Below are 22,313 nucleotides of genomic sequence, written 5' to 3'. Positions count from 1 at the left end.
TTTTGAGATGTCTGTTGCTACCCTTTTTTTACAACTAACTTCTTGTATTCAGGGAGATGCTTCTTGTGTAAGCAAAAACTCATCTTTACTACATGGGCAAGCAAGATAATAGTTTTCCCATACATCTCTTACAATGAAGCTGCTCCTCTTGGTACACGTTACTGTTTCCTACTTTAGACTTGGTTGTGCATGAGATTTGTCCTACTTGAAGTTTGAAGGATGGAGACTTGTCTTTGCACAGTCACTGCTGGGGCACCTGCTTCCTATCACTCCTTCTCTGTAGTATCCCCTGTGAGGCATCATCAAAATCTGCCATCAAAGCACTGAATTTTTCTTGGGTGCTGACCCATTGGCTTGTGGCTCAGCTTCTTCCCAAAGCTAGATCTGAGGGATACAGCACATAGTGGTTTTCTGCATGAGTTTTCCTTAAAATGGGACCTTGGATGTTTCCTGAGTATAGGGGTCCCTTAGTTGATCCATCATAAGTCAAGATTGAGCCTTTCTGTGAAGTCTGAGTTTAATGTTTATCCTTCTCATTTCAAGCAATTTTTGAAGAGTTGAATGTTTTGAATATGTTTTGAATACCCAGATGTGGAACAAGAGTCAAGAATGGTCACTTGTGATGTCTTGAAATCATTGATTTTAGAGAACACATGTATTTGTAGGAGGTGATGGCTGGAGGAAAATTACTTGAATTCTCAGTTCCTGTAGTGCTTTATTACCATTTAATAAATGGTGTGAGTTTAATGGTGTTGTTTTTGATTCAATTCATGAATCCTCAAGGTCTTTGTTGGACACTTTATAAAAAACAGATCTGTGTGCAAACGAGGGATACATTCAACTCTGCTGTTGTGTTTTCATATTGTAGTTGATGTGACCACAGCACTACCCTTGCAAGTTGCACCAACTTCAGTCCCAATGGATCTGCGCTTAGACCACCAGTTTTCCATGCCCGTGACGGAGCCGACGCTGCGGGAGCAGCAGCTCCAGCAGGAGCTCCTGGCACTCAAGCAGAAGCAGCAGATCCAGAGACAGATCCTCATTGCTGAGTTCCAGCGGCAGCACGAGCAGCTCTCCCGGCAGCACGAGGCCCAGCTGCATGAGCACATCAAAGTAAGTGATCCCAGAATCATAGAATCATTAAAAATGGACAAAACCTCTAAGATCATCAAGTCCTTTCAGTGGGCAGCCCTGTGTTCAGTGCTGTAGGAGGTCCAGGAGGAGATGCACCAGTTGATATTTTTTGGACGTCTGAATTCTCCCAAATTACAAGTGATAGAACAAGAGGAAACGGTCTTACGTTGTGCCAGGGGAGGTTTAGGTTGGATATGAGGAACAATTTCTTCCCCAAAAGGGTTGTCAGGCCCTGGCACAGACTGCCCAGGGCAGCGGTGGAATCACCATCCCTGGAGGGACTTAAGAGCTGCATAGATGTGGTGCTGAGGGACATGGTTTAGTGGTGGCCTTGGCAGTGTTGGGTAAATTTTTCGACTTGATGATCTTAAGTCTTTTCCAACCCAAAACATTTGTGATTCTATACTGTGATGGACTGTTTGGAGAGCCATCTTTTGTAAAGGGTTGGAAGCAACAAGATTTAAAAGGGTGGAGGAGAGGAAGCAAGGTAAGATGGTGTCATGTTAAATGTTACCCACCCTCCTGTATACATTCAGGAGTCCTGTGCCCCACTTCCAGCAGGCAGCTTGAGTTCCCTGGATTTGGGGAATTCCAGTTGAATTTAACCCATCAAGAGGGCTTTTAGGTTAGCTGTCACTGAAATCACACATGTGGAAGTAGAGTGGCATAGAAGCTGGGTTTTCTGAAGTTTCATGTGCAGGTTAGGCACTGGCTGCCTGCTTTGTGCTGCTTCATTGCATGGGACAGAGAGGAAACATAACACATGGGATAAGTAGGAAGTACAGTTTAGAAGATGGCCGTTGCAAAGTGGAAATGTTAGACATTATATAAATATTTCACAGTGATAGACTGTTGCTATGGTAACAGCAGCTTTCTGAATTTCTAATGTGCTGTTTTCAAAGGGGGATTAGCGCTGCACATGGTAAATAGCGTTAATGTAATATTGAAAAACAACCTCAATTCAACCTTATATAACTCTCACTGTAATGCAAAATACATGTCAGAGTGGGGAGGATGGGATTAAAAGTTAATGGTGTATTATTTACAGACTTCTCACACACAGATATAAACCTGTGTTTGTCAGAACTGTTGTCTGAAGTCTGCTTAACAGCACATGCCTGCGGCCTTAGTGGGTCCTCTGATTTCTGTTCAATACAAAGGTGTGGGGAAGTACATGTATGTAAATATATTTTCATATACAGTTATATTCATGTGTAAATGTGTATATGTGTGTATACATATGTATTTATGTACACATTTGTACTCAAATAGCACAAGACCAGTTACAGCATCTGCATTTCATATTGTACATTCAAAATGGGAAATTCTGTGACAAATATTTCCCTTAATTTCTTATAATTACGTGTGCTTCTAGATATTTTCCTATTAAAAATTAGAAGGGATCATTCAGATTTAATGGTCAAGCTCTAACACTGATAATAGGAACATATTTGGTTTCTTTTATATGATCCTGGTAAAAGTCTGCGTTAGAAGGAAACTGAGATCAAATTTTGAGAAGCCAGTTAGTACAGTGTATCTAGACCATTAGGTGAAGTTCTTCATCTTAAAGTGTAAGCTTGCCTAGATGGAACACTTAAAATAGGAATGATATAATCCTGTGTGAAAAAGGATGACCTGAAGTGTGATCTCCCATAGTAGTAAGTGTGTCATCATGCCCAAAAGTGCTTTAAAGTAAAACAGCATATCATTGAAACAAACCCCATGATATCTCGCACATGAAAAAAACCCAGCCAATCTGTACACTAGTGTGTCATCATCATGCACTTTTTTTGGGAAAATGCACTTCCTACATTTGTGTTTAGAAGCCAGCCCACATTTAGATACCTCTTAAGTTAAACCAACTTTAAGAAACTGTCAGCTGTGTTAAGTGCAGTGACTGTCCTGTCTAAGCAAAGCACTAGGGTTTGAACTGTGAAAATTGGTGTAGAAATAGCCTGAAATGAAGATGCAAAGCTCTTTTTGGAGGAATTTAGGTGTTCTTTGAAAAACAGCTGCTTGGTGGGAATAGTACAGGTCCGGTGTGCATACCACGCTTCTCCAAGGGTGCAAGGGAGGGCTGGCTCTTGCATGTACATTGGATCAAGGAAATGCTTCCTACAGCTTCTCTCCTCATCTTTTAGTGCCATGGGCAGGGAGAGCACACCATGCAAGCTTGCCTCGTTTGAGAAGGGTCTGAGCAGATGTGCTAGTGCTGGGCTTATCTTTGGTGTGGGGATGCAGTTTGTCATCTTTGCTGCTTAATCAAGCACCTGAATCTTTAGAGTACGTATATGAAGGGAATGGCCAATTTTTACATCATCTTTGGGAGCTCAGGATTAAGTTTGTTTAACCAGATGATTTGCTTATGGCATCACTGAGATTCAAGAGTTCATTAGCCACGTGTCTCTAAAGTGAACTGTTCAATACATAGAAATTGTTTAGACTGAGCAATGTAGTTGTGGGATTCTTCAGCTGAAAGGGTTTCCTCACTTGGTTTTGTAGCATAGTAATGACAGTGTCACAACTCCATTGTTTTTACCAACTTCTACATTCATGTTTCTTCTTCAGGTGGAGATAAAGTCTCACTTTGGTAAAGAAAAGGCTTGGGAACCTGAACCTACCCAGCTTTCTGTTAATTAAGATTATGTGTAAAGACTAGAGTGAGTTTGTAGTGCACCTTACTTGCACCAGGTTTGGTTCTTGGTCATCTTCAAAGTCTTCCTGGACATTGGGGGTTTTTGATTCAGAAAGCAAACTTGAAGCACCCATTGCAAGGTGATTGTGCATCTTACAAACTTCCTTTCCAAACTTTCTGGGCTCCTGCAGTTTGGTTAGAATTTTTGGCATCAGAACAACCTCAAAAATCTAATGAAACAAACTGAGGATTAAAAATGCAAACATCAAAGCTCTAAACTTACTCTGATATTGAATATAATGGCAGCTTTTTGATTTTCTCCCTGTCATTGGTTTCCTGGGAGGTGATCAGGGCTTTCATTAACCAAAGTAATAAATCCTGCAATGACTTTTAAACTATTTCTACAAAGTGGGAAGAATTTCTGCATTTTACTATGTTTTGTATACCTATCACTATATAAAATCAATCGATGTGGGTTTTTTTTCATTACAGCCTAATGCCCACCATTTTAATCAACAAGTACAAAGCATTGATTTGTGTACTTACACAGCAATTTCTGTGCTTCACCCTGTCATACACCTGTTTCTAAATCCTTTTGCTTATGATTCGTAGATTCTAAGCATATTTTTGGATAAAGCAGATCAGCGTCTGGGTACAACTACATATGAAGAGCAAACATTTAATTGGTCCTCCCTTTTGGCAAGATGTTCAGGTTCAAGTACTTTTGCACTCTTCTACTTCTAGATGTTGAATAGTTTTGTTGACAGGAATTCAATGGCTGTGCATCTGCTGCTAAAATAAAAAAAAAAAAATTTTTTTGATGGATTTCTGAAGCAGCTTTTTTATCCAAAGCAGGCAGAAGTCTGTATTTTGGACAGACATATGTAGAGCCACCATTGCTAAGTTATAGCCAACAGCACTTTGAAGGTTTTGAAGAGCTTACTAATTTTAATATTTAAAACCTTAGCCAGACAAAACCAGGAATCACATGTCATGTTTTTCTTTCTTTTATTGCATCAATGTCAGTGTGAACAGAGGAGCCGTTCGGACTCAGTATGAGGGGAATATCTCCCACCCCCCAGACAAAGCACTAGTATAAGAAATATCTTAAGATCTTGAGTAAATGAAATTTTGATTGAAAAATGCTGGCATATCTTTCTTGGTTTTCTATTCAAGTAGATAATTTTTTCCTATTAGTCTGAAGTTTTGGCATCTTTCAGAACTTGGTTTTATTTCAGCAGCCCAGTTTAAATTGTCTAATCCAGCCCAAGAGGGGAAGACAGGACGGTCACAGACCTTACAGCTGTGCCTGCGATTCCTTCCCTTGTTCCCCCTGTGCAGTCCTTGCTTTTGTGGCAAATACCACAAGATCCTGAAATTTAGAGGACCAGGCAGCAAGTGAAATAATATTTGTGGAAGGGAAGTATAAATGGATGCAGTCAGAGCTCGGCGCATGGAGGCAGTGGGATCGTTGCATGCGGGGACTACCGAGAAACCCCTGACATGTTCAGGGAAAATAAGCTGAGCCTTATGAAGACTTCACACCATATGGAAATTGGGAAAACTGTCTTTCACAACCACAGCATGGCTTTGCAGATTGCTGAGGCTCAACATCCAAATGTGGCACAGGAAGAAGAGTGGTGGGCACTGGAGACTGCTGCGGATGGCTGGAGGCAAAGGTGATGGCTCCTCTCTTCTCCTCTAGCTGCTTACCTTCAGTGAGACAAATTTTCCACTCAGACATGCCTGGTCTGATGTGTAACAATATTTATTGCCTTCAAATCTGCTTTCCTAAACAAAAATAAGGATGCCTGGCGCCCAGGCTGTTGCTAGTGAGACGGTGGAAAGCTTCTCCTCAGGTCCCAGTGTGAGCTTTGCTTGACCTTTGATTGCAAAGGAATTGGCAGTAAATTTTTTCCTTTGTGAGTCACTCATTCCCAGCCAAGATCAGCTGGAAGTTACTAAAAAGCTTTTCCATTTGCCTTCTGGTCAAGGGCTGGAGCAAGATGATTGAAAAGGGGCAGGATCCACACTTTGGCAGGGTGAGAGGCACCTCGGGCGGTGTGAGCTCAGTGGAGAAGCAAAGGACGTGGTGGGTAATGCAGTTAATCCCTTCCGTCCCTTCACTGCCTGAGCTCGGAGCGGGGTTCTTCCCAGCTCTGGCTGTTTTATAGCTAAAGCCGGAAACTTATTCAGGTTGCTGACGCACATCGGTATTAGCACATGACAGCAGACACCAGAAGAGTCCTGATGGCAATGGGATAGCAACCCAGGCAAGCAGCTGAGTCTCACAGCTCCTCATCAACCTGAAATCCTAACCTGGAGGCATGCAAAGATGGTAATTCTGCCCTGCAATGCTATTCCTGGTTTTCCCGTCATCCGAGAAAAGAGTATTTGTGTAGATGGGTGGCAGAAGGCAGTGCTAGGCTGTACATGCAGTGTATAGAGGATGGCGAGAGGAGTCATGGCTTTGCATAGCAGCAGCAACAGGGAAAGCATTTTGGCAACCATGTTTATTGAGAAGTGATCTTGGAATTGTCTTCTTTCTATCAACACAGCAATTTCCTACGTTTAACAGTATGCTATTCCGCTTAATGGCTTTATGCCAATAAATAAAAATATGTGGAATGTTTTCAGACACTGACTTTATATAGCAACATTCAGATAAAGCCTGAGGAGATGGTTTTGTTAGTTTTTGCTGGTTTCAGATGACTTTTTCTTCATCAGGAAAGCTTCCAAGCCCTGATTGAGAGGTGGTAACACATCAAAAATGTTACCGTCTTTGTTGGAGACATAAGGTGAAACTCTGGCCATTCCTTATTTTTGGTTTTGAGGGCACAAATCTTTCAGGAACTTCTGGCCACATTTTACAATGCTCTAAAGAAAATGCAATTTTTTTCCCCAAGGGTATCTACAGTTAATGCATGTCATGTTGGTGCTATAGTGGCAAGCATCTCTTTGCATTTATTTGGAACTACCTGCCCTTGGAATGGCAGGTTTGTTTGAAGGATGGCTCATTGGGTGTAAATCATATCTTTTAGCATGGCTGCTTTCAGTGTGGCCCAGACAGTGCCCAGAGACTCTTTTCGTGGCCTCTCTGTTCTAATTCCTACTTAGAAGGAAAAAATGTGCTTGTTTCAAATCTGCTGATGGGGTTGGTGTTGTCTGCTATTCCTTTGTAGCTTTGGCAAAATGGCAAAGTGGCACCTTCCCCTGGCTCCTGGGCTGGTGGCACCGAAGGTAGCACCTTGGTTCATGCAAAGCATCCTCTACCCCTCTGTGTCCTGCTCCTAACATTGGACTCTGGAAAGGCAAACTTCTATGTTACACCCCTCTGCCCCAACTCCTGTCACTGAGCAGGTCTGCTCCATCCTTCCTGTCTGCAGCAGCCAACATGGAGGACTCACTGTTCTCCTCTTCTGCAGAGCACCTGTTTTTCACAATCTGCATCATCTTCAAGAGAAACTTTAAAAGATCAGAGATACCAGGTGTCTGCCTCTGTCTGTATGCTGACATGATAGGATTATTCATCTGAGAAAACTGCAGCTGGGTACAGTCAACGGTTAAAAAAAAACCAAAACAAAACAACACATTGGACATTTTGTGCCTGGTTACTACTTGAATGCATTGTACCATGCTCTTTTGCTATTTCTAGACTGCTTCCTGTTCTTTTTTGTGACCTCTCATCATTTTTCTGGCATGCAGAAACTTAAACCTGGATTCTGCGGAACTTGATTTTTGATGGAAGTAACCCCAGGGAAAGCTTTTGTAAGATCAGAGCATTTGCTCTCTTTGAAGGGTTGGTGGGGTGCCTTTCCTCAGACTCCAAGTCAAAATCTTTTTCAAGAACAGTAAGGATAAATCTTACTTAAGGTAAGGGGGTGAGTATATCAAGAAATGCTTGTAGTAGTTTGAACAGCTGTAAGCCCCATCTCTTGGCTGAAGAAGTCATGTAACAGACTGGGTGAACTTGGGCATCTTCCTGCCTAGCGCTGGTGGTTTCTGGACTGAAGCTGGATTGCAGAAGAGTTGTCTGCACTGGTCATTCCAGACCTACTTTAAAACTAGTAAAAGAAGCACGTTTCCTTTTGGCTTCTTTTGAGGTGGGCCATGGTTTTGTGAGTGGAAGGAGCAGAATGAGAACTCTAGATTCCAGGTTTGAGATGAAAAAACCTCACTCAAAAAGTGAATTCACTGATATCACTACAGTGAGTGGATGTGGTGGCCTTGGTCCTGTGAATCCCTGGAGCCATTGGTAACAGCCAGCCTTCTCCTCCTTGAGCCATTACTTGAGTATCTGTGTTGGGGTTCAGAACTTTCCATCAGAATATGGAGGTTTCCTGATCCATCGTTGTTGGGAGATAAAGTCTTGTTGCCCCCTGAGCTTGACTGCTTCATGTTCCTCTGGTGAAGCTGAAGAAGAGAGACTCCACCAGTGTGTTTTCCTTTAGTTAATCTCCTAAAGCTGAACTTAAATTGGGCTGACTTTTGGGTATTCTGAAGGCTGAAAGTCTGACGTAAATGGCAGAAATGGCAGAGTTTGCTGGCTGACAGATACAGATCTTTTTTTGGTAGCACATGTTCACTTTTTCTGTGGAGTCCAGACAGCTTTTGAAGTGATCAGATTTCTGTTCTTTCGTCCTTTATAGCATGAGTTTCTCTCCCAGCAAAATATGTGTGGGGCACAGTGATGTATATTTTTAAAGCTGGAAGCCTTATGGTCTCTATGCAATTCAGAATTTCAAAATAAACAGCAGAAGAAGGAATATTTTGCAGTTCACACCTCTGAATTTTCATCTCCAACTTTATCTTATTTTGAACTAGATAAAATAGATTTGCAGTAGTCTTAAGAGGATACACAGAGAGTCGGGGCATGAGTAACAAAATACTCAAGTGAACCGTGCTGTCAGGCCAGGAATATTGACCTATTAGTATATGCTGTCACCAGTGAATTAACATTCATTTATGTGTGAGCCCTCTTGCTACTCATGGTGTCTTAATCAACTTCAGCTGTTGTATGGGAGGATGAAATTGCATTTAAAGATAAATCATGTTGGTCACTTCACTGAAACACACACAATCCAAACAACATTATTGGATTAATCTCCGTGTTTCCTCCTTAACTGTTGGCAGCATGAAAAAATGATAAATAATTGGTATTTATAGTGCTGGCATGTTACCTTTAAAAAGGGTGCTTCTGCTGTGCTTGCAGAAGCATCTGATGCTGTTGAACATCCATCGTTAGTGAGCAGCCTTCCTCCAGGCACTGTGGGTACGGGGGCTGTCCCTGCCTTGTGTCAGGTAATGAGCAGCATGGGCTGCTTTGCTGCTGTGTTCACTCTCCAACCAATGGAGCTGAACCCAGAATTTCATAGGAACAGTAGCTGATGCCATGTGTCAGCATCCCTGCTGCTTTTCTTTCTCCCCCTTTCTTCTTTTCCACTCATTTGTTTGAGGAGCCTGGCAGGAGCACTTCAGCAAGCTCTCCCATTCCTGCCTGCTTTCTGGTTTGGTCACTTTTCCTTCTCACAGGTGACCAGGAATAGTGGATAAGTGGATACAGCCAGACTCCTCTTTTTCTTTATTCATATTTTCTTCTTTGAAATGCCAAAGCCCAGTGGCTGTTTGTCTAGCTGCTTCCATTACAGCATCTTTTTGTCCTGCATCTCCACTCCTGATCCTGATTTTTGATTGTTACCACTCCAGCTGCTGTGCTCCTGCACCCTGAAACAGTTCAGAGAGGACATAACTGCTCCTCTGAGGACTGAGGTCTGATCACTTACAGCATGACAAACTTCTACAAGAAAGCTGGGAGGGGACTTCTATAAAGGCATGTAGAGATAGGACAAGGGGGAATGGCTTTAAACTGGAAAAGATGAGACTTAGGTTAGACATTAGGAAGAAATTCTTTCCTGTGAGGGTGGTGAGACACTGTCCCAGGTTGCCTGGGGAGATTGTGGATGCCCCATCCCTGGAAGTGTTCCAGGTTAAGGATGGGGCTTGAAGCAACCTTGTCTAGTGAGAGGTGTCTGTGCCCATAGCAGGGGGGTTGGAACTGGATGATTTTTAAGGTCCCTTCCAACCCAAACCAGTTTGTGATTCTATGATTCTATGCATGTCTCATTTAGCATTAAATGTCTGGAGCTTCTTCCTTTACATAACAATCTAGATGGTTCTTTGATTTAGAGATTTCTTATGGTCATCTGTGGTCACATGGATGTTCCCTCCTCCTGGTGCAAGATGTATGGCTTTGTCCTCCTCTTCAATAATAACCACATAAAGCACAGCAGAAGCAAATGCAAATGAGTTTTTCTCACCTTTGGAGAGGAAAATGGGAGAAGGAACTGAACATGCTGGATGCCACAAACGAAGCTCACTGCTTTCTAGGAACACTCTTGGATATTCTGCTTCTGGAGAAAGGATAGAAAACTAGACTGGAGGGGCAGTCAGGGTGCAAGAGTCACATACAGATGGATTCCAAGGGCTATATCTTTGCAGATATTTAGGGCTCAGAAGGACGAATCTGCTGTGCAAGCTTTCAGCCTTTTAGGAGAGGTGAGCAGTAATGGCATGGAAAGGAAATGAGGAAACAAAATTATATATCCAGCTCAAAACTGCCTAACTATTAACATGGGATCTTTTCACCTAGAGCCGGCCATCAGGGAGCATAACCATCGTTCCCTTTCCTGGAGGCATTTGAGCTTCATAAATTCAAACACCAGACATTCTCAGTAGGATATGTCTCACCAAGATCAGTCTCTTGCCCAGGAAGCTGTCGACTGGAAAGGACAGTTTCCCCACATAACAAAGAGAAGCTGGCCATGGGATCTTCTGGCACGAGACTGATTGCTGTCAATCTGCCTGATGGTTGGAAGGGGGCACTGAATATACGTTCAGCTGCTGCTGTGTACAAGAAGAGAGATGATAGATGATTCTGAGCTGTGCTTTCAGAATTTCGTGTCTTGGCTTCTGCTGAAAACCACAACTTCCCCTTTACCCCTCTGTATCCCTGATTAATTCTGACTGGGCTCCTGTGCTCCAGGAGATATCTGAAACATGCTGGGATGGAGCCAAGAGAGCGAATCCTGAAACTGGAGCCACAGCCCGAGACTTTGGTAAACAGGATGGAGAGAACATGAGGCAGAGAGTCTGGCCAAAGGATTGGTTGAGATCGCTCTAAAATAACCCAGTACAGCAGTTCTCCCAAAAATCTATCAAAATCCTTGCTTTTCTTCCACCTGTATGCTAATAATTTTTTAAGGGGGGGGGCATTTGATGTGTACATGTCTTGGCAAGTTCTTTCTTGATCATCACCTACAGTTTTCCTTCATTTTTTTTTGCAGAATCTGAGCTCCATAGCCTTTTAAATACCTGATTTAACCCTCCAAAACTGTAGAATCTCACCAAAGCAGAAGGCATATGATTTGCCCTAAGCCCACTATTTGCACCAAAACCTCAGCCTTGAGACCTGCTAGATGAGAGGATAATTACGCGAAGTTTCTGAGAGCATTTACTAGGTCATACCTTAAGCTCAGGTCATACTTGGCTCTTAAGAGTACAAGTTCAGGGGGTGCTGAGAAAATCCACTTGGGTGGGTTTTTTTGGTGTTATCTAGCATTACCTTGTGAATTTTAAAGCTATTGTTTTACTTACATTTCCTTACAACTTTTTGAAGCTATTGCCTCCTCCAGAGGCCAGCTTCAACCTTCTTCAGTGGGGGGAGGTGAACTAGTTTTTACAAAGTCTCTGAGCTTGCCTGGAAGAAGTCCTCAGAGTGCAATCCAATCTTCTTATGCCAGGCTGGATCATGCCAGCACAGCCTTGGTCTGAGATGGAAACCATGTGTATGTACAAGGGTAATGCTGATCCATAAGTGGAGGATCAGGCCCCCTTTTAATCGATGTTGTTGAACTCCCTTCCTTGTGCTGGGACAAAGTAGGAATCACCTACAGATCCAAAGAGCAGCAGAAGTTCTTTGTGTGATGTACCACCAAGCTGGAGCACCTTCAGTAGGTGATCTCAGGCATAGGTCGAGATCCAAGTTAGGAGTTGGCCGCAGCTCTAAGCTGCTTTGGATCACAGGAAACATTTATCAGCAATAAATATGCCAACTGTTGTTCACCCAGACTGGCATGTGGGATTATCTGCATGAGTAAGAGTGAGATGTCTGGGTACAGATAGTTCTATGTTGCCTTTCACTAATTGCATTACCCTATTTAAAATACGTATTATAAAAATCTAGGAACCATAGTCTGAGCTTTAAAACCTCTCCTGCTCTGCAGATTTAAATTAGTCTTACCATGGCAGTGTGTGGATTAAATGGCAAGAAGTGCCCATAAAATAGTGGTTGTATGGGAAGGAAGAAGCAGAGGAGTCCCTGGCTTTGCAGGGAAGAATATGTTAGTGTCTGCAAGATCCTGGGATGCAGGAAGGACCCACATTCTTGCTGCTCATCCAGCAAATCAGGAAGGGGTTTTGCACGTCTTCATGCAACATGTCTCTGTGAAACACATACTCATTCTCTCTGGAAAATGGGATCTTTGCTGGCAGCACCATGTGCTTCCCGGGAAGGCACTGTCTGGCTTCTGGGCTAAGACTCCTGGAAGATTTAGGAGCACTACTTTTCCACTTCTGTTGTAATGACTGAAGGTAACTCTTCTAGCACCACTTGGCTTAAAAAGGGGTTTCTTCATGCAAGAGAGGTTGACAGTGTGCTAACTGATAAGGTCTCAGTCCCTGTTCTACATAGCAATGCTCAAGAACTGAGGACAATTGAGGAGTGAGATGGCAAAACCCCCTGCACTGCTGAGTCCTCTTGGCTAACTAACAGCTGAGAAATACCTGGAAACACTCTACATTCTCCTTATTACATTTATTAGTATTAATATATGCTGAAGGAGCACCAGCAACACTAACTGCAGGTACAGTTGAACATTTGTGCAGTTTTCATAAATAGTGTGAGCAGTGACATTAAACATATGCAGGAATCCCCATAGTTATAAATATTTATAAATATTTATTTTGGCAAGAGCACCTAATTCAGATGTTCCTAGCTGCGCTCCCTAATACAGTGTGCATGTTTGTCACACAATGTGCTCCTCAAATTGATAGTTGAATTAGTCAGAATGCGATGGATTTCCCTTGGTGTATCACTTTATATTTCTCAAATATTTAAATTTCATTAGAGTTGGGGTAAAAACACACCGCTCCAGCTATGCCCAATTAACACACAAGCATTGTGGAGTTGACGTTGATTCATTTCCCAGAAAGAGAGATGCAGTGTATTATGTGGTACATGAGCATGATTTCTCTTGGTAATTAATAATACTTACCAGGGCTTCCCAAGCATCTCTTAGTATGCCATGAATTGCAGTTCCAGAGGCACTTCTGACTTCCTAACTTGGGCACTTTCCAAAAGACCCAAAAAGCATGGGCAATTGCATCCCACTCAAAAGCAGTTCTGTAAAATTTTGCCTTTAGGGAAAAAAATATCCTCTTATTTCCATTAAGATAGTGAAGGGAAGGTTAAACACCAGGCCAAGCACACAGCAGGTGAGTATTGCCGTAGCAGAAGTTGTTTAATACATGATGCAGGCCAGGGTGGGGGGGTAAGACCATGCTGTGGTTGACAATACATAGAATCATAGAATCCCAGACAGCTTTGGGTTGGAAAGGACCTTAAAGATCATCTAGTTCCATCCCCTTGCCATAGACACAGACATCTCCTGCTAGACCAGGTTGATCCAAGCCCCATCCAGCCTGACAAGGATGGGACAGTCACAGCTTCTCTTGGCAACCTGGGCCAGGGTCTCACCACCGTCACAGCAAAAAATTTCTTCCTAATGTCTTGGTTTCTCCTCTTTCAGCTTGAAACTGTTCCCCTTTGTCCTGTCACTCCATGTACTTGTAAAAAGTCCCTCCCCAGCTTTCTTGTAGTCCCTTCAGGTACTGCAAAGTGCTCTAAGGTCTTCTTGGAGCTTTGCCTTCTCCAGCCCTCATCATTATTATGGCCTCTTTTGGACTTGCTGCAACAGCTCCATGTCCTTCTTATGTCAGACATAAGAAGCTCTTATGTCCAGAGATGGACACACTACCCCAGGTGGGATCTCATGAGAGCACAGTAGAGGGAGAAACATTCAGGCATGGTTCTGAATGCTTGCTACCTGTTAAAATAGGCCTTGATTGCAATAACTGAAGCAGAAGCTTATAATTTTCCTGAAGTTTATTTTGTGCATGGGACAGCTTTTTTGATGCTACCTGATTTCCTGCTTCTCCTGTTAGTAATTTTGCGATGGGTTCTCTTCCTTGTGGGTCTTTTTTCTTCAGAGCATCTACAGAAAAATACATTTTTAAATAAGAAGTATAAAATGTAACCCCCCCCAAAATATAAAATTGGGGCACAGTTATGCATCAAGTGCATTTTAAAGCTTATGGTTTTAAAGTGAAGAAGGGCTTTTTTGCACAGTGTGCTGTGTTCTAATGTGATGGTTCATTTTATATATATATATAGTGGAGAAACATTCCTGCCCTAAGAAGACACCACTGTTCTGACAGAATTCAAATGGGTTTTCTTCAGGCATTTTCTGAGGCTGCAGCAGACGCCAAGGAAATGATTTCTTTTTGCTTTTTGTGGAGAAGATTGGAGAGGTTGCTTCATTTTTTTTAAAATTATCTTTTTCAACTTTGAAAAGATTTGAAAACTATATTAAGAGTAGGCTTTGTGCAAAGTGGGGTCAAATTCAGTGGAAACAATACATCTCTAATGAAACTTCTATAAGCCATCCAGATATAAATTGGGCTTTTCATTTACATTTCACTACAGATGTCAATGAAAGCACAGCTCCTTTTAAAGCATCCTAATGTATGTAAACCATTGCAGGAAGCATAGCATGCAAAGCTTAGGAGACTGCAGATGGAGAGAAAAGGCTCCTGATTTCATAAGAAATAACAAAACCTGTTTTAACATATTGTGCATTAAATATTGTTCATTTGCATACTTTCTATGGCTAGGTTATAAAAGCCCACCATGTGGTGGACTTGTTGGAAGTCTGAAAGGATCTTCTTTCTCCAAATGGAGATGTGTTAGTAGAAGCTGCTGCTTAATTATAAAACAAAAATAACTAGTTTTAGGGGTTTTGTTGTGTGTCGGGGGTTTTTTTGTTTGGTTTTTTTTCTCCTTTTGTACATTCTCAGAGTCTGGGTTTTTTGTTGTTTACATAAAATTCAATAGAATTAGGAAGGGAAACATAGGTGCAATCATGGCAAATTCTGCTAACTGGGGTTTGGTGTTTTACAACAGTCTGCCTGCTTGGAAGCAGCAGCAGCAGGGACTTCTCTATGGAGAGTTTCCAGAAGATAGCCAGGCAGATTGGAAAGTACCTCTTGAATTAATTTTTTTGCATCTTTATATAGAATGTTGTATTTTTATGTGTATCGTATATAGTTTATCCATGGCTGAAACATTGGATAGTAGAAATTTACAAACCCACAAATTAAACCAAGAAATTGCTGTCAAGGATAAATGGAAAAAGGTGCAAAAGGAGAAATCAATGTCTGGGGGTTGGGAGTCTTGCATACAAACATGCTGTCAGGGTTTGGAGAAGGATGGAGTGAGACACGGTATTGGAGGGAGCAGGTTTCCTCTCTTAATAGCTGTGGCTTGCCCTGATTCCTTTCCATTCCAGGATTTTGTGATCCTGGAGCAGTGGGTGGTATCTGAGCACAGGCACCCATTAAGCCCAACCTCGAAGTCTCATCTATCACCCAAGTGCTGAGGGTTTTGAAAAGTGAAGGCTGCCAGGTTCCAGTCAAGCTGCTGGTTTATAAGCTGCCAACATAAAGAGCTCAGGGTGGGCACATGGTGATCGGAGCAGTGAGGGGGTTTGGTTTGCAGGAATAACTGGAGCAGCCCAGATAGTTCTTCTAAGAAAAAGCAATTTTCAGTGGAATTAAGGGGAGAAGTGTCTTTTGCAAGCCCCATGGAGATCCAGTCACACCCAGCCAAGCAGCAAGCTGCTGAGACTGTCATTTGTCATCTGCTTTTCCACAGCCTGGCTTATTCCTGGCTGGCTGTCAAGACACTGGGTGTCCTCTGAGCACTGACAGGTACTACCCCAGGGCCCAGCAGATCAAACTGCTGCCTCCAGTCTGTGGGAGAATTCTCTTTCTACCTAAAAAGGATGAAAGGATGCTCTTAGCTGAGGAAATCCACCCCAGATTTCCCAGCAAGTTGGTGTGTCACGCACGTCATCCAGGATTTGGAGATGCAAGGGACCCCATGAAAAGGGCAGAAGCCTTTGGTGTTTCAAGTCCTGAACATCCCATTTGATAAAGCTTGGCAAATCTTGACTTGAACTGGACAGCCTGTCTCTCAAATCTTCCTGTGCATGTGTGTGAGTTGAGAGGGACAGGGTAGATCCTCCCTTGAGAGATTATTAGATTTTTTTTTTTTTACTGATGAATCAATTCTTCTGTAATTCAGCTTGGAAATGGATGATGACCATCCCCACAAGGCAGCCAATGCTTTTGTGTTTGGCTTGGGGTGTGAGGCTTGCACAGTAGATGAGAAGTGACCAGCTTTTGGTCACTATTAAAAATGTTGTCCCAGTCTTTGAGAACTCTTACTATCTACACAGGGAGAGAGAAGATCTTTTAGAGTTGGTGAGCTCAATTATATTGTTTCAGCACAGGATTTTGTGAACCTGTGAGTTACTCATAACTGAGGTATCCTTATGTTTGACTTAAAATACTTGATGGAGAGATAATGAGAAAATGAAGGTCCATCTGGAGTAGTCCAGGATCCAGAACCTCATTCCAGGAGGCTCTAGACAAGGAAAATGCCATTTTTCCTATTTCTATGAATTAACCAACGTTATTGTCACCTGAGAACAACTTTTGGTTTAGCTCTGGGAAGCCTGATGGTGTTAATTTGCTCTTTCCCCCTTGTCCTTTCTCTGCAGCAGCAGCAGGAGATGCTGGCAATGAAGCATCAGCAGGAGCTTCTGGAGCACCAGAGGAAGCTGGAGCAGCACCGACAGGAACAGGAGCTGGAGAAGCAGCACCGAGAGCAGAAACTTCAGCAGCTAAAAAACAAAGAGAAAGGAAAAGAGAGTAAGTAGTGAAAGCTCACTTGTTTCAATGATGACAGAGCAGATGAATGGAAGCCATAAAGCAGCTTTTTAAAGCTGGAGAAACCTTCATGATAGCTTCTCTACATTGCTGGGCTTCACAGAGAGCTTGTATAAACGGTTAGGAGGTATTGAGGGTAAGAGAAATGTATTTCTATGCTTTATCTTCATTTTTGTCTTACTAAATGCCATTTTAGCATTTTTCAAAAGGAAGCGTATCGTCTCTTTACTTGATTTAACATTTTTTGAAGTATTTTTGGCAGCGTTCCTAATGGAGGCAGAATATTAAGCCCATAAAATACACCAGATGCACACTGCATTTCTTTTGCTTCATTTCACTCTTTTAAGATGTAGCCGAGTTCTCAGTTCTTAGCTTTAAAGTGTTTTCATTCAGAAAGTGCTTCTTTCATGAGGTTATGGATTGTGGTTGGCTTTCCCGTGTATCATTATGCACTTCATGAGACTCAGTGAAATGATTATGGCCTCACAATTTCCCTTATCAAAGACACTTAGGTTGCTTGTTCAGTGCTCTTTTAGAAGTGAACGGGAGGAAAAATACCTTGCCAAGTTGTACTATCAACTCACCAGGTCTTCATTTCAAATGGGAGAAAGAAGCCTGGGATGGAAGTAGTGGAGAGTGGGGGTACAAGGAGAAGAGATGCTTACTGGGGACCAAGAACAGTAGAAAGCTCCAAAAAGAATTTTTCTAGTACAAAAAGACTACTAGCCTCTAAGAGACTAAAAAAAAAAAATCTCACAGCTGAATTCCCCACTCCCTGCATGTGCATCTTGCAACAGAATCACAGAATGTGGGTGTTGGAAAGCATCTACTCCAACCCCCCTGCCATGCCAGATTCACCCTAGAGCAGGTTGCACAGGATGCCATCCACTCAGGTTTTTAATGCCTCCAGAGAAGACATTAACCAAGGCTCCACCACCTCACTGGACAGCCTGTGTCTCAGTGCTCTGCCATCCTCCAAGTAAAGGGGTTCCTCTTCATCTTTATTTGGAACTTCCGATGTTCAAATTTGTGCCCATTACCTCTTGTCCTTTCACTGGGTACCAGTGAGAAAAGACTGGTCCCATCCACCTGACACCCACCCTTCAGGTATTTATAAATCTTTATAAGATTCTTCCTCAGTCTTTCCTTCTCCAGGCTACCCCATATCCCTTAGCCTTTCCTCATAAGAGAGATCTTCTAGTCCCCTAATCATCTTCATAGCCCTTTGCAGTACCCTCTCCAGCAGTTCCTTGTCTTTCTTAAATTGGGGAGCCTAGGATTAGACACAGTACTCCAGATTCAGCCTTACCAGAACTTCCCTCTACCTGTTGGCCACCTCTTCTTGATGCACCCCAGGATGCCATTGGTCTTCTTGGCCACAAGGGCACATTGCTGGCTCATGGTCATCCTGACTTCAAACTGCAGCTACAATGAGGTACCTACAGACCTACCCCAATATCCTTGCAGAGTGGGTCATAGGAGGTCCCCCATGTCTGCATGCAGTTGGTTGATGTTTCTTTCATTTAAATACTTGAAAAAACAAAGGATCAGAATCTACTCAAAAGAAGCAGTTTATCATTCAAGAGTGAGTAAAGGTGATGATACTGCAGGTTGGCCACTCTGGTGCCTGGCTGGCTGCCGTGTGTGTTCCTATCTGTTCTCTGGCTGCTTTGTGTTCCTTTCCCATGTAAAGGTTGGTTTTAACCGGATGGAATCTCTTAAGTGTTTTGACTTCACCCTGCTATTCCCATCATCAGTAGTGTATCAATATTCTGCTGGGCCTCTGCAAGACTGGTGTCTGGCTGATCTTATTAAAGGAATTTCAAATAAATTAAGATGCCTGAATCTCTGAAAAATGGCATTAAACACATAGATGTAGGGGATTAAACACATAGATGTAGGGGAAAAAAACCAGAATTTGGGAATGTTAAGTTGAAGAACTTGTTCCCATGGCTACAGCTTTATTTTTAAATTACTTTTTATTTAAGAAGTACTATGGTGTTGTAATCATTATAGCTCTCAAGCTCAGCTCTTAGGAATACTTAAGTTATTTTTCTCACATCAGAAAATTTTGCTAAGCGCAACATAGCTAAAATTGTCCTCCTCTGAAACATGAAGGGTACATAATAAATGCAGAGTATAGCTCATTCTCCTTCCATCCTCCATCACTCTAAGCCAAAATATAATGTGTTGTATCTTTTAGAAGGCAAATCAGAAATTGGTTTAGATTAACATAATATCAGGTCTTTGCATTTTCATCTTGGAGCCCTTAACCTGTCCCTTGTGATCTTATGTCTGCTGTCATAAAGCATTTGATCAAAGGATGACTTCCATGAGAAGAGGGAAAATATGTATGAAAGTAAAGGTGGGTTTTCTGCAGGATAAGGAGTGAGAGTTGGTCTTCCTGTCTTTCTACTGATAAGACTGAACTCTCGAACTGGTCCTGTATATTGGTGCATCCAGATGCTTCTGAGCACAAAGTATTCCATCACTTCCTACTCAGACAGCCTGGGATCATGGTTTGTCTTGTATTTCCTTGTACAAGTTGGCCTGCTGTGACCAGCCCACACTATCATAAAGTCTTTTCTCTCACTTCTTCTGCTCCTTTACTGTGCAGCCTCCTCTGTCCTGAAGAAACCTGGTCCTGCTCTGCCTTGTCCTCTTCCCACTACCCCTGCCTTATCCTATTATTTCAGTACTACTTGATCATGGGACAATATGGAACTTGTCTTTTTTTTCCTCTGGTAGTAATGAAGCTCAGTCTTTTGACTCTTTAGAGGTGTCCTAGCTTGCAGTACTTTGCTCATTTTGCTGAGGCAATAGGAGTTCTCCCTGGGACCTTGAGGTGGGCATCCAGCACTCTGAGGACCAAAGTGGATGAAGATGAAGACAGACCCTCCAGTGCCATGCATGAAGAACAGCAACAGATCAAGCAAGGAAGTTAGAGAGATGCTTCTCTGGAGAAGCAGAAAAGCACAGGTCTGCCAGGAAGCAGTGTTGGCCTTCAGTATTCTTCAGTCCCTTCTAGTTGCTTCATTAGGAGTTTTTTCAAGGTTGTTTATTGCCTAATTTTTAAGGATCAAATAAAACAAGAACAGTATAGGTGCTTTCTGTTTCTAGTCCCACCATAAGAAGGAGCTGTTGGAATGAGTCCAGAGGAGGCCACAAAGATGCTCAGAGGGCTCGAGCAGCTCTGCTATGGAGACAGGCTGAGAGGTTGCTCAGCCTGCAGAAGAGAAGGCTTAAGGAGACCTTAGACCACCTTCCAGTACCTGAAGGGGCTACAAGAAAGCTGGGGAGGGATTTTGTACAAAGACATGAAGTAATTGGACAAGGGGTGATGGTATCAAGCTGAAAAAGGGGAGGTTGAGATACTAGAAAATCTTTACTGTGAAGGTGGTGAGACACTGGCTTAGGTTGCCTAGAGAAGCTGTGGCTGCCCCATCCCTGGTAGAGTTGAAGGCCAGGTTGGATGGAGCTTGGAGCAACCTGGTCTACCAGGAGCTGTCCCTGCCTATGGTAAAGGGGTTGTAACCAGGAGATCTTTAAGATCCCTTCCAACCCAAAGCACTCTCGAATTCTGTGCATATGATCACATAGGTGACAAGTTTTCCCTTTCTTCATTTTGAATCCTCTTAAACATCTTCACTAGAAATTGTCCTTCTGCCCACGATTGGGTCCAAAATAACCCAGTACAGATTGTTAAAAGTGAGTTAGATTATTTTTTCTTTCACATCAAGGGTCAAGAGCTGAGTCAGGAGTCTTGCGTGACAGCTTTGCCTGTGTCTCCAGCGTTGCCCAGGGAAGGGAAAGCCCACACATTTTTAGCTTGTGAAGTATATGTAGGGGCTTCCAGTTTCTAATTAAGGAGGAAGACTTGCCAGGGAAGCTTTTGTAAACCTTAGGATCCAAAAATGTTGAGCTTCAGGTCTTCTAAGAAAAGTTAGATTTATCTAAAACTGACAGAACACACAGTGATGTTTGATTGTTTTGAAGACATTAATAAAGATGGCACTGCTTAGAGAAAGGCAGCCTTTAAGCATGAGTTTGTCACCTACTCTCATCTAGCCATGTATTTTGCTACACTCGTATGAATTTGTCTCAAGCTCTTCCTTTGTGCTTCCCCTTGGGGTTCACACCAGACATATTTGTAGAGCTGGCAAGAAAGGTTGGGCTCCTAAAAAGTGAATTTTCAAGCTTTTCAGTGCTGCATCAATTGTTGAGCAGCATTAAATCTTCAGGCTGGGCTTTATAGAAGTATTGCAGGTTTCTACTGTTGTATAGATAAAAAGTTATTTACCATTCTGTCAAATGCCATTGCTGGGCAGGATCCTAGAGACTAAAGATCATTCTGTCATATTTTATGTTCTTGTCTCCAGTAGAACTGTTTTTCTGGCCTTTCCATTCTCTTATAGCCCAGATATTTTTCTTTGGAATTCTTGCTTTATGCTGTGGTATAGATGAAGCATCATTTTCCACATGTTCTGCTTGCCAAACTTTCTATGCATTACTCCATCAGGAACTCTGCCTGCGAATCTGTTCTGTCAACCGAATGGTAATTTTAATCCATCACTGCAGTAGAACAGACTGGTCTCTATTGTGGAGGAAATAATGATTAGAAATTACACAGTTGACATTTTAACTCTAAGCTGCAAAATTACTGACTTTCTTCTTTAAATGTTAGATTTTCTATTTGAAGAAATAGATTGCACACTTGTAAATGAATTGGAATATTACATAGATCTTATTGTACACAGATACTTTTGAACAAAGAGGTCCCTATTTACAAGAATTTTCAAGACAAAATCTACATATGAGATTCTTCTCATTCCCCTTGTGCTTGCAGATGTGACATTTAAAAACTTGCATGTACATAAGACTTTTTCTTAAATACCTTGGATTAAAAGAAAGATTGTACCTTGTACAAGAGCTTTATTCTAAATGTACTTTTATGCAAGTGTAGAAATCCTCTTCAGAAATCTTTTATAGTAAAATGATAAATATCTGATTAAATCTCTGTTTTCAAACGTAAGTTGTGATTATATGCAAAGCTGAGGCAAAAAGAAACCAGAAGAAGAGCTCCTTACTGGAGGCACTTTGTTCTTTTCTCTTTGAAAGAAAAGTTCTGCTTTCTGACTGAAAATCAAAGATTTCATTCTGAATCTTTTTTTGGCATTTAAATTCTTAAATGTGTGAATTGATTGAATAACCTTTTTTGTAATGATTTTTTTTTTTTTTTTTTGACATCTCAGGTGCAGTGGCAAGCACAGAAGTAAAGATGAAATTACAAGAATTTGTCTTAAATAAGAAAAAGGCGTTGGCACACCGGAATCTCAACCACTGTATATCCAGTGATCCCCGCTTCTGGTATGGGTAAGTGGTACTGGGCTTGTCTCTATGATTCACCCGGTGCCAC

At 42.1% G+C, this 22,313-nt stretch overlaps 1 protein-coding gene across 14 annotated transcripts in view; it reads left to right on the top strand.

Annotated features, from left to right (window-relative positions):
- The window catches only part of HDAC4 (histone deacetylase 4), a 258,653-nt gene that overhangs the window by 134,347 nt on the left and 101,993 nt on the right, over positions 1 to 22,313 (top strand). For 12 of the 14 annotated variants that reach the window (XM_071747136.1, XM_071747134.1, XM_071747132.1 and 9 more), the window contains 3 exons: positions 869 to 1,113; positions 16,729 to 16,879; positions 22,150 to 22,270. In XM_071747136.1, the coding sequence (XP_071603237.1) occupies positions 869 to 1,113; positions 16,729 to 16,879; positions 22,150 to 22,270 (517 nt within the window). The remainder of the gene's footprint in view (positions 1 to 868; positions 1,114 to 16,728; positions 16,880 to 22,149; positions 22,271 to 22,313) is intronic. The other 2 variants (XM_071747128.1, XM_071747126.1) reach the window with 1 other exon arrangement.

This window comes from Heliangelus exortis, chromosome 6 (genome assembly GCF_036169615.1).
Source record: "Heliangelus exortis chromosome 6, bHelExo1.hap1, whole genome shotgun sequence".
Taxonomy (NCBI): domain Eukaryota; kingdom Metazoa; phylum Chordata; class Aves; order Apodiformes; family Trochilidae; genus Heliangelus; species Heliangelus exortis.
Note: the sequence above shows the minus strand (reverse complement) of the source record. Positions and strands in the feature narration are given on the sequence as shown.